At 38.0% G+C, this 17,363-nt stretch overlaps 1 protein-coding gene across 1 annotated transcript; it reads left to right on the top strand.

Moving 5' to 3' along the window:
- Window positions 1–6,830, top strand: LOC131222360 (cinnamoyl-CoA reductase 1-like). Its single transcript, XM_058217402.1, has 6 exons — window positions 1–185; window positions 1,838–2,007; window positions 2,935–3,120; window positions 4,165–4,336; window positions 5,033–5,222; window positions 6,493–6,830. Exons 1-6 carry the CDS (start codon window positions 68–70, stop codon window positions 6,629–6,631), a joined length of 975 nt encoding a protein of 324 aa, XP_058073385.1. The 5' UTR covers window positions 1–67; the 3' UTR covers window positions 6,632–6,830.
- Window positions 6,831–17,363: the final 10,533 nt, after the last annotated feature.

Below are 17,363 nucleotides of genomic sequence, written 5' to 3' on the forward strand. Positions count from 1 at the left end.
CAAGAGAGATTAAAGATAAAAAAAGAAGAAGAAAAAGGGTCTCTAATCTCTCTATAGACATATAGAAATGAGAGGAGAGAAGGAGAGAGTATGTGTGACAGGTGCAGGTGGGTTTGTAGCCTCTTGGGTGGTCAACCTTCTCCTATCTAAGGGATACATAGTCCATGGAACTGTTAGAGACCCAGGTAAATAAATCTATTCCTTTGTGTTTTCTTTTGGGCTGGGCTTTTATCTGGCTTTGGCCTTTTGGACCATTGAATCCGCTGGGTCCAGGCCCATGACTTGCCAAAGACCAAGCCCAAGTTTTTTTCTTTAAGGCCTGAAAAGCCCAGTTCAGGTCTGTTTATGGATGTTTAGGGGATGGACTTGGGCTAGACTTTTAGGCAGTGGGCTGGGTTGAACCCCAGAGTTGCCCATTAACCGACCCAACGGACCTACATGGTGGTCAGCCATGAACACATAGAGACTAATCTCATTCTTAGAAATTTCTAGGTACTGGAATTTATAGGGAGATTTTTTTAATTTGTGGGTTTTCTTGTAATATTATCAGGAAAGTTTCAATAAAAACAAAATAAAAATATATAAATTAATAAATAGTTTTAAAATTTTAAACATATTACTATTAGTGAATTGCTTAAATTATTTTTTTTTTGGAAAATTTTTTACATTAAGATTGCCATATCTCCACGATAAAATTATATTAAAAAAACTGAAAACTCCCATATTTTGAAAATCCTGCCATCATATCATTTCATTAATAATTTTTTAAATAGAGTTGGACATTTGTTTCTCTCTGCAATTGATTTCCTTTCATTTTTCTTTCTCAATGATGAAGTCATGAGTCATGACTCATGGTGATCATATGTGATCCTATAAAATATATGACACGTGGGGTAGTGGTAGTTTTTCCTGGTGGGCCACAGCTCAAAATTTCACCAGCTGGATGATCTTAACTGCTTGGTTGTTAATTTGAAGGGCTAACTACAATCATTTTCTTCTATTCAATGTCTTTATATTTTTATTCATTTTCTTTGAGTCAGTCGATGAATTCGTGGAGATTTGTGAGGTGGGTGTCTTGTTTTTTACTGTGTGTTTGTAGTCACCTGTTCTCACTTTAATTTTATTTTTCGTCACTGGTCTTTGAATTTCTGTAGTTTTCTCATGGGCCTGTTATAATATAAATATATACATATAGATGTTATTGTATTCTTTATCTTTTTGAAAATTTCAGACATGGATTAGTACTGTTTGTCTGAATGGATCTTTATATATATATATATATATATAATGGAGTGAAGCAAATTGGATGTTACCTGAGCTTACTGGAATATACTGTTTGCCTGAAGTTCTAGAACTACATGACATGCAACAACAATTTTCAGGAAAATTTTGGATTTCTTACAAATTCAAAAGATGGTATTGTTAAGAAATTCTATATGATCATTATCCTTATGGTTGAATTTGAAAGTGTTTATTCATGGTAGAAGCAAATTAAAATCACACGGGATATACTTCTAGGCATGTATGAATTAATGCAAACATTAAAAAGTCCCTTTGGTGGAGAATGGAGGATGATCGAAGCTCACTTTCTATCTCATTTTTCTCTCGAAATGGCCAAGGAAGTTTTCCTTATATCAATGGCCTGCTATCCATGGTGGGGCCAATCAGATCGATGGGCCAAGTCACCAACCTTTTGCTCACTTATCATTGGGTCAAAGATTGTGAGGCTCCTTGTTTTTAAAATCTCTCCCATCAATTTTTTTTTATACCAAACTTGGCTTTTTATCTATATTTGTTTCGCTTCTATTTTGTTAATATTGATCAAAATCATTTGCAGATGATGAAAAGAATGCCCATTTGAAGAAATTGGAGAAGGGCTCAGAGAACCTGCAACTCTTCAAGGCAAACTTGCTGGACTATAATTCCCTGTGCGTGGCCATTGCAGGATGCAGTGGAGTCTTCCATGTTGCAAGCCCGGTTCCTCCAGGCAGCGTGCCCAATCCGGAGGCAAGTTCACATCACAATTAGAGGCTGTTTTCATGGCATCACAAAGTATCAGGATGTGTTTGGATGCTCCATCGAATAGAAATGCGATAATTCAATTCGACACGGGAAATGAGGGACTAGTAGACTAGCAATTCAAAATCCAATTTGAAATGCATGCCATTGCAATTATGGGTCGGTCTTTTGTATGAAATTAAATGGACCCCCCTCCATTGTGGTCATTTGCTCTACTTTTAATTGGATTATTGCTATTCGATCCAAGCATCCAACCACACCTCCGATTGAATGTTGTTACACTCAGCCCAGGTTCTCACATTTTATAAGCTTTAGTATGAAAGAATTCTAATATGCTCAAAAGTGAATTTTTTGCTATAGCTGATCACCTATCTTCTAAGTACCAATTGCACTTCTCTAAATATTGATGAACGGGACACCCTTGTATGTATCCATGTCAGGACTTCCTGAAAAAATCATATTCATTCATTGCTTTAGTACAGCCAGGGTCATGCTCTATTTCCCAAACAATGAATTACAGTAAGTCCTCACAAACCAAAAAAAATAAAAATAAATAAATAAATGGATGATATCTACACCCAACCAACCAATTTGCATACATCCATTTTCCATTTTGAGAGTTGAGATAGTAAAAAGAATGGAAAATGGGTTTATACAAATAAAAAGATTAAGTTCAAATAGCACCTCTCCAGGTTATAAAATATATATATATATATATATATATATATATATAAAATAAAATTTAAAAACATTGGTCATCAATGAATATTACTATTGTTTACTTATATTTCATACTGTTGTGAATGCCTATTTTCTTTGTCTCTTGGACAAACTAAATGCATTTACCTCATAAACCAACAGCATGGGATGCTGGTCTTTCTTACCTCAGGAACTCACATAGCTCTTGTTTTGCAGATTGAATTGGTCGAGCCCGCTGTGACGGGTACACTGAATTTACTCAAGGCATGTTCTGAGATGGGAGTAAAACGAGTTGTTGTTGTTTCGTCCATGCAAGCTATCGTGATGAATCCGAATTGGCCACGCGATAAAGTTATGGATGAGGATTGTTGGTCTGACAAGGAATATTGTAGAACAAGCAAAGTAAGTCCCTGTAAATTTTATTTTATTATTTTTTAAAAAATACCATTTACTACTAAAAGGGTAAAATCAGCTGTATAGATGCCGATTTTGAACTGTTGAGAAGATCCTCTATTGGTATGGCGGTTAGCAGGAGTTAGGACTGTCATGCTAAATGATAACACTGGTCTTCTTGGGCCTACCATTTTATTTGAATGATTTAAAGTCTGTTTAGATGTTCAGATGAATTGAATTGTGATAGTCGATTCAATGAAAAGGAAACTACCCAAGTGGGGTGGTACCATTTTAATCCCTATTAATGAACAATCGAAATTCCATGTTTCTTAGTTGTATTTGAAACGACCAAATAATTCAACGTTCTTCATTTCGTCTTTTATAGAATTGACTAATTGTGATTTGGTTTAATTGAGCATCTGAACTCACCCTTATATTAGGACTTGCAACCAACATTTTCGCACTTCTCCTCTTGAACCATCTGAACAATGTTTGGGAGATGGATATCCAAAGACTCTACTAACATATTGAGATTACATGATGCAAATGGTCTAGGTTTTCTTTTTAGGAAGAAAGCAAAGTTATATTGAAGAAAATAAATTCCCCAAAAATATATACAGCATTGGCTCAGGACCCTATTCATTTTGAGGTGTGACTGAATTTTAAAATGCAAAAGTCCAAAGAAAAATGAAGTTCATCACAAGCACTGTTAGTGCAACATGAACCTTTCATTTGAGATGGATGTGAGAGCTATCCTGAATTGATACCATTGGTGCAATCATGGAATATTGTATCTCATTAAAATCACATACTTAATCCTACATGCATCTATTTCGTTCTTTGGAAATTGTATATATCAGTGGGAACCTTGCGTCAACATGGGTAATATTTTGAACTTGATTAATATATAGTTGGACCATATTACATATGATTATTCATAACTGAATTAACTTAATTAGAGAAGACTCTTGATCTATGGAACTTTATGTTATGAGCACGGATAAAGGACTTATATACATAATAAGCTAAGCTCCTATTTCATGTTATCACCAGGATGAATACGGATGGTATTCCCTTGCCAAGACAACAGCAGAGAGCAAGGCTCTGGAGTATGCAGAGAAGAATGGGCTTGATGTTGTAACAGTCTGCCCATCCTGGGTTATTGGGCCATTGCTGCAACCCACCGTGAATGGCAGCAGCATCCATATGATCAAGTTACTGAAAGGTCAGTCCTTAAAGCTATCATCTTCTTGCGTTCAATACTATGGTAATTGAAGTAATGCTAGCAAGTGTCAAGGGATGCATGTATGTATGCGCATACAAATTAATATGGTGACCTGGCGATTGAAACCCAAGGCCCGTGTTCGCAACACACCATCTCCATACCATTGGGCTTTGATGCTCGACCACTGTACCATCGGCTCTATAGGCAGGGTGGGTCCAAATTGGTTTATGAACTGGAAGGCTAGCTCTTTGTGATCTCAGATATTTAGGGTGTTTGGTTGCACCTGATATCAAGATATTTCATTATTGAACAGTTTAATTTAGTGCAAAATTTTATGATATTTCATGAAATTTTGTGCAACCAAACACATCCTCAGAGTAATACTTGCATCCCAGTTCCCAATAACTATGTCATTCATTCAACGACTCCATAGGGTGATCTCTCTAGCAGATCAGGCATCATGGAAACTACAGGATTCAATCCCATGACTCTCCCGATTAATACGGGTGCACCCACCAACTTGGATTTGAGTGGGTTGGCTTAGATGTCTAGTGTTTCATGAACAGTAAGTTGCCGACCATCTTTCATTGATTTTATATATTAAGATTATCACAATGTTTAAATTTTGTTACGCCATGAAAAAGGAGCTTCGAAAACTGTCCATTTGATCTAGCTTCTTACATGATGCGGGAACAGGAATGTATGAGACAGTGGAAAATAGAGTTTATGTGATTGTTGATGTTCGAGACGTGGCCGAAGCGCTGTTGTTGGCATATGAGACGCAGGAAGCATCGGGAAGATACATATGCTGTTCACATCTGATACGACTTCAAGATCTCATCGGCAAGTTGAGGAGCATCAATCCTAACATCAGCTATCCAAAAAAGTAAGGTCCTTTGCTACAGTAGCTTAATGAAGCTGGCAAATTCCACTTGTTTAGATCCTAGGCCCTCTGAACATGACATGTACAATGAGCATCTTAGCTGTCCATTAGATGGGACCAGCCATGTAGATCATCATAACAACCTTGCCAATTATCTCAACTATATTACTCATCCTGTTTCACCAATCACATTTGAAACAGTAATTCTCATGGTTGCTCGGCGAAGGCTTTATGACCAGTTGCCCATTTAACATCAACCCTTCTCCTTTAACCAGGCTTGCCCCCCACCATGTATATTCCGTGGTCCAAAAATCAGTTTGGTCCACTCGGCAGGTAGGTCACAATGTATGTAACAAAAGGATGGTTGGGAAAACTTGGCCGAGTTTTTAAGCCACCATTTGTTTCATACATGGTAACTCATTGACGAGTGCACCGACTTGAGCTTTAGGCAATGGAAACCCACCTGATTGATGGATTGGCTCTCACGCATGTGGGCCACATTGGTGAAGGCCTGCAGGCCTGATCAACAAAAAGCAGGATCCAATGGAACTACATGATCTGATTTTTAGGTGGACCTTTGTGAAACTTAAGATGGATGTCCTTGTTCCAGTGGTCTGTCAAAAACACTACAGGAGCAAGATCAAACTATTCCACTCATTTGATTCATAGTTAGGATTGCCCACTGTATACAATCGATAGTTCTGATCGTATGATAGAAGCCAATGGACAAAAGTAGTTCAACATCTCTTTCCTCTCTATTTTCTCTCTTTGTTGTTTTTGTCATTGTGTACTTTTACCTCAACGATTTTTTATTTTTATTTTTAAACACATGCGCACACACCCCACACACTCACGCTAGTGGAATTTCACCACCTATGAATACTCGAACCCTTGACCGGGTGTTGAAACTCCGGAGAGTCTACCACCCGAGCAAGAGTAAGGTTCCTCAACGAGTTGAAGCTTAGAGGAGATGATTAATATCAGATAAGATCTTATCCTTATCTCCTCTAAACCATCTTGCTCCTCATTTGAATTCAAGAGGATGGGGAAGAGAGGGTGCCCACACAGAGTTAAATTAGGGAAATCTGTGTGGGACTCATCCAGTAGTGGTTGCCCACAAGTGGGTCCCACAGCCCAAGTCCAACAGTTGACACATGTAGTGACTTGTAGAAGGAGATGGATATGCAACCATATGGCATCAGCAATCCTCTTAGTTCAATATGCTTGAATGGATGGTGTCCCTCCTTATACCTATCTATTTTTCTACTGGCAGTTATATAGAGGTAGAGGAAGAGTTGAAGCTGAGTTCTGAGAAACTGAAGAGATTGGGGTGGACATACAGGCCATTAGAAGATACCCTTGCTGACATTGTGGAATACGTTCAAGGGGCTGGTCATTTGAACAAGGATTAGGTTACTTCCATTTATCTTTGTTACTCTTCTTTCTATGGACATCATTATCACATCACATCACTATAATGTTATTGTAGCCATATCGCAGCTATGTGGAGTCAGCTTTAAGGTTATTGTTTGTCCAATGATGTTAATATACGCATATGTGGGCACTTATTCAAAAATCTATTTAAACGAACCTTATCAAGGCTTTGGAATACATGGACATATGGACATGATCAATTTTGCATTTGGGTGCACTATTGAATTGTGATGATTAGTTCATTAAAATGGAAATGACTATATTGCCGTTACAATACTTTCAAGTTGGAACTGAAAGCAATGCAACTATAATTTGAGGGATGCTTCATCGTTGTTCTTAGAGACTACATGCGTATGTTGCCCAGTGCTCCCTTGGGACACATATAATATATTTTTAAGGGTTTACTATTGATAATGTCATTTTACTATTTTGAGAGAGAGAGAGAGAGAGAGAGAGAGAGAGAGAGAGAGAGAGAGAGAGAGAGAGAGAGAGCAGAGTAACATACACTCATATGCTAAAATGATTTGGTGAACACTCTAATAAGTCCCTTATTATGTACTTGTTTCTTGACAAAAGCTAATCTTTCACATTAATACCAACTAACGATGGGTTCTTAAACTTCACTTATACTTATGGACTAAAATGCTCTCATAGTAAATTGAGAAAGTGACTACTCTAGGTGCAGATCGAGTAAAAAAGAAATCTTGGGTGAAGCTTAAGAGCTAATCACCTTGGGGGTGTTCAAACAAGAGATACATAAATAGTAACAAATCACAATTGGATGAATTAGAGGGTCGTGATGTCATTTGGATGCATGTAAAATTTTAAGTTATAAACACTTTACACCTGTAAAGAGTTTCTGGTGTAAACTGTTTCCATGCTATCCTGTTTGGCTTTTAAATGGTAAAGTGTTTACATGTAAACAGTTTATGTTTTGGGTTAACTATTAAAAGGTTTACAATGTATAAAGTGGGTATTCACACCACATAGATCTTAGCCAGTAAATGCCACCAACATCTTTAAATCACATAAAAGGGGTTTTATTTGTTTGGGAGCCTTAAGAGAGCATCAGGGGATGCACATATTAGATGGATTGGATGACCTACACCCATCATAGTAGGCTTTGCACAATCTAAAAAGTTTTTAATGGTGGGCATCCCATCCCAACTTTTCCCTGCCGTGTGGCCCGCTTTTAACTTGAAAAGTGGGCAACATGCCTCATGGATTGGCATTTTTGTTCCCTTACTGTGAATGTTAACCTAGAATGTGGTCAAATGGCTCATCAATAAGCATTAGGTGCGCTTACCTAGATTTTTAACTTAAAAATTGGACAAAATATCTTGAGGATAGGGATTTGCATGCCCATACCTTCTTTTTTATAAATAAAAAAATAAAAAAATAATAAAAAAATAAAATAAAATAAAAAAACTTGAAAATGGATAAAATGCTTTAAGAGTTAGCATTTTGGTACGTCTATATATATTTAGAACTTGCAAATCACACTAGGCATTTTTGTGCACCCTACAAAGACTTTTAGCTTGAAAACAAGTACCCCTTAAATTTTAACTTGGAAAGTGGCAAAGTGCCTCATTGATATGCATCTTGGTGCCTTCACCTAGATTTTTAACTAAGAATTGAGCCAAGTGACTCAAGGATAGGCATTTAGGTGCCCAACCTTATATTTTGAACTTGACAATGGGCAAAATGCCTCATGGATGGGTATTTCAGTTCCATTACTAAGATAAACTGGCAAAGTGCCTCATTGATAAGCATCTTGGTGCCTTCACCTAGATGTTTACCAAAAACTTTGGGCAAAGTAACTGAAAGATAGGCATTTAGGTGTCCAACCTTATAATTTGAACTTGACAATGGGTGAATGCCTCGAGGATTGGCATTTTTGTGACTTTTTCAGATTTTTTACTAAAAAAGTGTGAAAAATGCCACAAGGATTGACTAGGTGTCATTACTAAGATTTGGGCAAAATACCTTCATGATGGGCATTTTTGTGTCCTCTGATTTTAACTTGAGAAGTGGAAAAATGCCCCATAAATAGGCATTTAGGTCTCTCACCTAGATTTTTAACTTAAACTTTGTGCCAAATGACTCAAGGATAGGCATTTAGCTACCAGACCTAGATTTGTGACTTGAAATAACAAAATGCCTCAAAGATTGACATTTTGGTGCCTTTATCCATATTTTATACTTGAAAAGTATACAAAATGCTTTTAAAATAAGCATTTGGTATCTCTACCAAGATTTTTAACTTGAAAAGTGGGCAAAAGGACTCAATGATGAGTATTTTGATGCTCTTACATTGATTTGACTTGGAAAGTGGCAAAATACATCATTGACAGGTATTTAGATGCCCTCACCTAAATTTTTAACTTGAAAATTGAGCACAATGCCTCATGGATAGGCACTTTGATTCCCATACATATTCTTAACTTAAAAGTGAGAAAAATTCATCAACAATTGGCATTTTATTACCTTTATTCAGATTAACTTGAAAAGTATGCAAAATGCCTCAAGGATGTGCATTTCATTGTTGTTACTAAGATTTTTTTTACTTGAAAAAGGGGTCAATTGCCTTAAGGATGGCCATTTTGGAGCCCTTACCCTGAAATTTAACTTAAAAAGTGGCAAACTGCCTCATTGATAGGGATGTCAGTACCCTCTCCTAGATTTTTAACTCGAAATTGGGTGAAATGACTTCAAGATAGGCATATGTTCCTCTGCGTAAATTTTAAACAGAAAAATAGGTAAAATTCCGCAAGGATTGGCATTTTAGTGCCTTATCCAATTTTAACTTAAAAGGTATGCAAAATACCTTAAGGATATGTATTTTAGTGACCTTACTCAGACTTTTTGATGGGGACATCACGCGCACACGCGCACTCACGCCGCCCCCCCTACGCACGTACATACGTAAAAGGAGGACCTCACCATCGATCTGGCTCGATGACGACGTCCAAGGAGGGCCTCCTAGCTAGAAGTGAAGTTTTTGTTCAGAAAAGTGGCCCGATAGTCAAGAAAAGCCCACCATGGGATCTCATGATCGTGGCCCACTCGTCGAATTGGTTTTATATTTTTGGTTTTACTTATTGTTATTATTTAGAACATCGTGAACGCTTTAGATTTTCTTGTTTGGTTTTTATTTTAGTTTACTTCATCGCCAAGTAATAGGTGTCACACATGGTGCGAGTTTTTAGGTATAGGGTTCTCCCTATAAATAGGCACCCCTTGTAGATCTTTTCATGGATTGAAGTTAATAAAAAAATTCCTGCTTTATTTTTCTGCTCTCTTCGTGAGTTGTGAAAGAATTCAAAAGTGGGTGCAAAGCCCTCTCTTTTCGAAGGCCTAACTACCATGGTGTGAAGCCACATCGATCTCAATTCACCCCCATCTTCCATCATCTTTTTTTCCATCTTTCCCCACCATCCTTACTTCGAATTTGTCCTTTTGTTGCATCAGATTTCTTCATTACAGCAGGTTTCCAGATTTCGGCCCGCAGGAGAGCTGAAACTTCGGCGGAGCACCACGCACAAACCGTATATCGAATCGAGCTAAGATTTGGGGATTTTGGAGTCCATCCCTGGCCGACCAAGGCCAAGGTGGCCTTTTTCTGAATAGTGGGCCCCACACACGTGCGGCCGAGATCACATGCACGTCGGTCTAGGCCATTGTTGCTGTCCACACGCTGGATCATCTTTTGGCTCAGGTTTTTATCCTCTTTTATCCTCTCATAGCCGTTTTTCATGAATCCTAACCCTAGATTACATGATCCCTAATTAATTTGCCCATTTTTATCACCTTAGGGTTCCTTGAATTGAAATTAGGGAATCCCTTGGATTAGAGACTGATTTTTATGCATGAGTAGTTGATTTTATTTCCCTTTGACATCGTTTGGTTTATAATTTTTATTGGTCCAGTCCTAGCCTGTGTCGGCTTGGACCCGCATAGATTCCCCTTTTTAATTGAATGTTTGGATTTTCATGTGGGACGTGGAATTTGTGTGATTGTTTCTGAATTGGTAGGATCTAAGCCTGAAATCTTGTATATCATATTTAATTTTCCATGTCTTGCATCAAATTTGGTATCAGAGCCTAGGGTTCTTGTAGGGGAATTCATTACATGTTTAGGGTTTGGTTGTTTATGTCCATTACGCATCAATTCTAATCATATATGGCTGTTTAGAGGTCCATAAACCCCGTAATTAGCTGCTGAAATTTTCTATTATCCCGGTATTTGAATTATTTTAGAAATTAACTTAGTTTTCTATTTCTATGTTTAGAAACTTGCCTTTTCTGTTTTTTTTATAAACTTTCTTAATCTGTTTTTAGAAACTAATTTCCTTTCCTTTTTCTTTTTTAGAAACTAATTTACTTTCCTTTTTTCTTTTTTAGAAACTAACTTACTTTCTATTTTTAGCAACTTTCCTTTTCTTCTTTTTCTTTAGAAACTAGGTTGTTTTTTTTAGAAACTTTTCTAATTTGTTTTTTTTTTTAAAAAGCTTTCCTAATTTGTTTCTTTAGAAACTTTCCTTTTTCGTTTTTTAGAAACTAGGTCGATTCTTTTTTAAAATAAATAAATAAATAAATAAATTTTTAAAAAAAAAAATCATGGAACAATTGCAAGAGTCACTAAACAAGTTGTCCCAGAAGCTGGAGTTTATGATTAAGCGCTTGGAAATAGACCAATGCTTTGAGCAGCTTGATGAACGCATTGCTCGACTAAATACCATCGCCAGGACAAACCCCACCATTGGGGTAGATGTCCAATCTCAGGCAGGTGGCCTGAAGGATAGACCAATGAATAGAGTTGGCCAAGGAATCAGTTATGGCCATGCACCCATGTACCCATCCCATGAGGGACATCAAGACCACTATTTTGAGGGGTACAACATGTGCAGCCTTGTGACTGGAGAGAGTGCACCAGATGTTAGTGTAGAGTTACCCACTGAGGTCATTCCGATAGTGAATGAGTTTCGTAATGTTTGTCCTGATGATTTACCGGATGAGTCCCCTAGGAGAGATATAGAGCACACCAGAACATGGGACACCGTAATACCTACAACCGAATTTACGTTGAATAATTTTGTCGATAGGTCCACAGGTCTAAGTCCTCGTGAAGTCGTTACTGATTATAAACCTAAGAAACTTATTGATCATGCTCCTATGTCACTGTCCCATAGGCCGTTAGAGTCTGCAGAGTCTTTTGCGCATCACATTCATTCATGGCATTAAGAAATCAGGTAGAAGATCATGACTAATAATAAACATTGCACATTTTCTACAGACCAGTATAAATGTTTCAAAGGGTTCAATATTGGAGACTCTTTGATAGTCTGCATTAGGCCCGAGCGGTATCCTTCGAGGGCCGTTCGTAAGTTACACGCGTGTAGCGCTGGACCCGTCAAAATTATAAGACGAAATGGTCTCAATGTGTATGAGGTAGATCTTTCACCTTCCATGGGAATTAGTTTCACATCCGATGTGGAGGATTTAGTTACTTTTCAAGGGACCACTGATACTTTGTCCGGCCCTTCGCCCACCCATCCTAATTCCCCATATTTATCCCTTGAATTATGGCCCCTTCCCAACCTATTTTCTCAGCCTTTACCTCTCATATCTACTTTTCCTAACATTTCTTCTTAGCCTCTACCTCCCATACATACCCTTCCCGACCCATTTTTTCAGCCTCTATGTCCCATACCTACCCGTCCCGACCCATTTTTTCAGCCTCTACCTCCCATATCTACCCTTCCCAACCCATTTTTCCAGCCTCTACGTCCCATACCTACCCGTCCCGACCCATCTTCCCAGCCTCTACCTCCCATACCTACCCGTCCCGACCCATCTTCCCTGCCTCTACCCCACATACCTATCCTTCCCGACTCATTTTTCCAGCCTCTATATCCCATACCTAACCTTCACACACCCAAAAAGAAAATAGAGGTATCCTGGACCATCAAATAGTTTCAACGTCGGACGACGGGTTTCAGAAGTACGTGGTTAAATGGAAGTTACGCCCAGCTTCAGATAGTACATGGCTCACTGAGGAGGAGCTTCAGAGACTTGATCCTGACATCTTGGAACGGTTCAGGAGTTTTATTTTGCCAGTGGCGAAATCTTTACAGCCGGGGAGAATTGATGGGGACATCACGCGCACACGTGCACTCACGCCGCCCCCCTACGCACGTACATACGTAGAAGGAGGACCCTACCATCAATCTGGCTCGATTATGACATCCAAGGAGAGCCTCCTACCTAGAAGTGAAGTTTTAGTTCAGAAAAGTGAACCAATAGTCAAGAAAAGCCCACCATGGGATCTCATGATCGTGGCCCACTCGTCGAATTGGTTTTATATTTTTGGTTTTGCTTATTGTTATTATTTAGAACATCGTGAATGCTTTAGATTTTCTTGTTTGGTTTTTATTTTAGTTTACTTCATCGCCAAGTAATAGGTGTCGCACATGGTGCGAGTTTTTGGGTATAGGGTTCTCCTTATAAATAGGCACCCCTTGTAATTCTTTTCATGGATTGAAGTTAATAAAAAAATTCCTGCTTTATTTTTCTGCTCTCTTTATGAGTTGTGGAAGAATTCAAAAGTGGGTGCGAAGCCCTTCCTTTTCGAATGGCTAACTATCGTGATGCGAAGCCACATCGATCTCAATTCACCCCCATCTTTCATCATTTTTTTTTTATCTTTCCCCACCATCCGTACTTCGAATTCGTCCTTTTGTTGCATCAGATTTCTTCATTACAGCAGGTTTCCAGATTTCGGCCCGCAGGCGAGCCGAAACTTCGGCGAAGCACCATGCACAAACCGTACATCGAATTGAGCTGAGATTTGAGAGTTTTGGAGTCCATCCCTGGCCGACCAGGGCCAAGGTGGCCTTTTTCGGAATAGTGGACCCCACACACGTGCGGCCGGGATCACACGCACGTCCATCTAGGCCATTAGTGCTATCCACACGCGGGATCATCTTTTAGCTCAGGTTTTTATCCTCTTTTATCCTCTCATAGCCGTTTTTCATTAATCCTAACCCTAGATTACATGATCCCTAATTAATTTGCCCATTTTTATCACCTTAGGGTTCCTTGAATTGAAATTAGGGAATCCCTTGGATTAGGGACTGATTTTTATGAATGAGTAGTTGATTTTATTTCCCTTTGACATCGTTTGGTTTATAATTTTTATTGGTCCAATCCTAACCTGTGTTGGCTTGGACCCGCATAGATTCCCCTTTTTAATTGAATGTTTGGATTTTCATGTGGGACGTGAAATTTGTGTGATTGTTTCTAAATTGGTAGGATCTAAGCCTGAAATCTTGTATATCATACTTAATTTTCCATGTCCTGCATCACTTTTTTACTTGAAAAATGGTGCACAAAATTCCTGAGGATGGAAATTTTAGTCCCCTAATCCTAAATTTGAATTTGAAATTTTAAAAAATGCCTTAGTGATAGGCATTTAGGTGCCTTCACTTGGATTTTTAAATTGAGAAGTAGGCAAAATGCCTCTCAAGGATTGAGGAGTCCTTGCCTAGATTTTTACATTGAAAATTGGGTAAAATTTCTTAGGAGTTGACATTTTGGCGTATTATTGGGTTTTTAACTTGAAAAATGAGCAAACTAGCTCAAGGATAAGCATTTGGTGCCGTTCTCAAGATTCTAACTTGAGGTGGGCAAAATATCTCAATGATAGAGGTTTAGGTGTGCTTACCAGTGCTTACCAATATTTTTTAACTTGAAAAATGAGAAAAATGCTATACGAAAAAGCACTCAGGTGCCCTTACCAAAAAAATTTAACTTTAATCATGTGAAAAATATGTAGTAGGAGGGTGTTTGGATACGTGGAATCCAATGGAAAAGAAAGACAGAATAATAATTACTTCAATAGTGAGTTTCAGGATCACTATTGAAACATGGAATTCAATTTTAAATTTCTTGTTTGGATAGCAGGTAGGGCTATCAATGGGTACCTAGATCCATAGCATGTGGGTTTCCCAAGCAACAACACTTCTCATGTGTCAAACTAGCGCATGGGGGTGTGATCTAGTGTATCAATTCAAGTGGGTCGACCATGTGAATGCCCGCATTTGCCGTAGGCACGACCCAACCCCCACTCGAAAACATGGTCTAACGACTCGAAGGGTACCCAAAATCTGATTGGATCTAAGTCATAGTTCTTTAAAAAAAATAAAAAATAAAAAACTTAGACGCAAAAGCACCCAACTCGACCAACCCCGATTAGACCAAGTCCAAAAACTCTAGGATGCAACTTGAACTGGACCTGTTAACAACCCTAATAGCAAGTGAAAATCTAATATTCCTTTCACGACTGTTACCTAGTTTCTTGTACCCAAAATCCAAATTATTAATAAATGTAATAATTGCTTAGTAAAATCCATCCTTTTCTTTGTTAACCAAACAATAAAATTTATCAAATCAAAGGAAAATCCTTTTTTCTCTTCGATTGTTTGTCATGGAATCCATGGGATACAAACATGGCGTCAAGGATAGGCATCTAGGTGCCTTTACCTATATTGGTAACTCGAAAAGTGGACAATATGCTTCAATGGCAGGCATTTATATACCGGGACCATGATTTTTAACATCAAAAGTGTATAAAGTATCTCAAAGACAAGCATTAAGTGTTCTTTCCCAGATTTGTAATTTCAAATTTAAACAAAATGCCTCAAGTATAAGCATCTAGGCACCTCTATTATTGACTTGAAACGTGTATAAAATACCTTTAACGATAGGCATCTAGGTGTCCTTACCTAGATTAGTAACTTGAAAACTGGATAAAATGCTTCGAGAATGGGCATCTAGGTACCTGAATCGAGACTTTTAACATCAAAATTGGGCCAAATGCCTCAAGAAATGCATTTAGGTTCTCTTACCTAGATTTTCAATTTGGACGAATTGCATTTTTTCTGGATTTGTAACTTTGAATTTGGACAAAATGTTTCAAGAATAAGCATTTAGATACACTTTCCCATATTTGTGACTTCAGATTTGGACAAAATGCCTTAAGAATAGACATTTATGTGCCCTTACCTTGGTTACTACCATGCAAAGTAGACAAATGGCTGAAAATCCCCAACCCGACCCAACCTAACCTAGGTTAGGTTAGGCTTGGATTGAGACCTTGATCAACCTAACCTAACTTGAATCCAACCAACCTTATTGGTAGGATATATACATATGAGTTATGACTAATATATATAATATAAATATAGAATCATGGCCAACATGGAAAATGGGGTTCATGATTGGAACCATCCACACATGGAAAATAAGGTTAATGATTGGAACTTATCCAAGACACACATGGTAAGCAGTCCGATGTATTTTGAATAGTCTCTTTAAATATTAGTGAGCTTTTTATCCATTTCTTTAAATTTATTCTTTTATGAATGGTGATTGTAGATGATAATATTATTTTCACATTTACAAGTATTAAGATAGTTAGACATTTGATTGTATGTGTAAGTTTACTAGTTGCAGGTGTTAATGTTACTCAACTCAAATTATCTTAGGGTTGAATATTCAATATTAGGGTTGGGCCTTTGGTTGACTCTTCTCAAGATTGGGATGCGCTTGGTTGATCCTAAACCTGACTTGCACCCCAATTTGAGCTTCACCCCTAGTTCGCCAGCAAAAGAACACACGATATACATATAGATACTGATGTTTAAATGGAAAGCAGTATGCCATGGCTAAAATGTTTGACAATACCATATTTTGCCGTCGATGGAAAATGAGGTCCATGAGCAACTACATGTCAAAGATCATGGAACCATAAGAGCCCAAAACAATGAAATGGAGCTCCAATTCGACATATCAAAGGTCATGGAACCATAAATATATGCAAAAAGATTATATCAGTTTGTTAGGCTTTGTGGATTAGTGTGAATTTGTGGACATACTGAAAGGAAACCATATAATTTTTTGTGTTGGGTTAGCATATTTTCTCTGTTTTCCTTTGATTTCGATATTGTTGTGTGTGTGGTTGAGAAGGGATCTCTTCTCTCAACATAGTCAATGGTCCGGACATGCACCCCAAAGGTAACATACATGGCTTGTAAGATGAGCCTTTGTTGCCTCGAGACAACGAGCAAAATTGAATGTGAGATGCAACTACAATACCACGAACATCCTGTCTACAAAATTTGGGAGCATGAATATACAAAAATAAGAACTCTTTTTTATTGAACATTTTGTCCACATGTAGGACATTCTCTGCTACAGGACTTGTTGGCAGATGCTTGTGTACAGCTTATGTAGAGATGAAAGGGGTAGATGGAGTAACTATGGTTGTACCTTTCATATTGCATTGCATTTTAGAGGGCTCTTAAATAGTCACCTTGTATCTTCTACCAATTACATTGCATTTTGAAGGGAGGATTCTAAATAGTCACCTTGTATCTTATACCATAGAATCAAATCCCTCTCTGCACTCTCTGGGATTGGACTACGTTTTACCCTTACTGTGTGAGGCTCAAATTGATGAATGCATTATATATCCACGCCCGTCCATCCATTTTTTCAGCTCATTTTAGGATACGATTCCAAAGCTTAAGTAGATACAAATCTTAGGTGGACCACACCATACGAAACAGTGGTGAATGACCATTAAAAGGCCTTTTGTGGGCCACAAGAGTTTTGGATCAAACCGATTGTTGCATTTTCCCTCCATTGG

Source organism: Magnolia sinica, chromosome 13 (assembly GCF_029962835.1).
Source record: "Magnolia sinica isolate HGM2019 chromosome 13, MsV1, whole genome shotgun sequence".
Classification (NCBI taxonomy): Eukaryota; Viridiplantae; Streptophyta; class Magnoliopsida; order Magnoliales; family Magnoliaceae; genus Magnolia; species Magnolia sinica.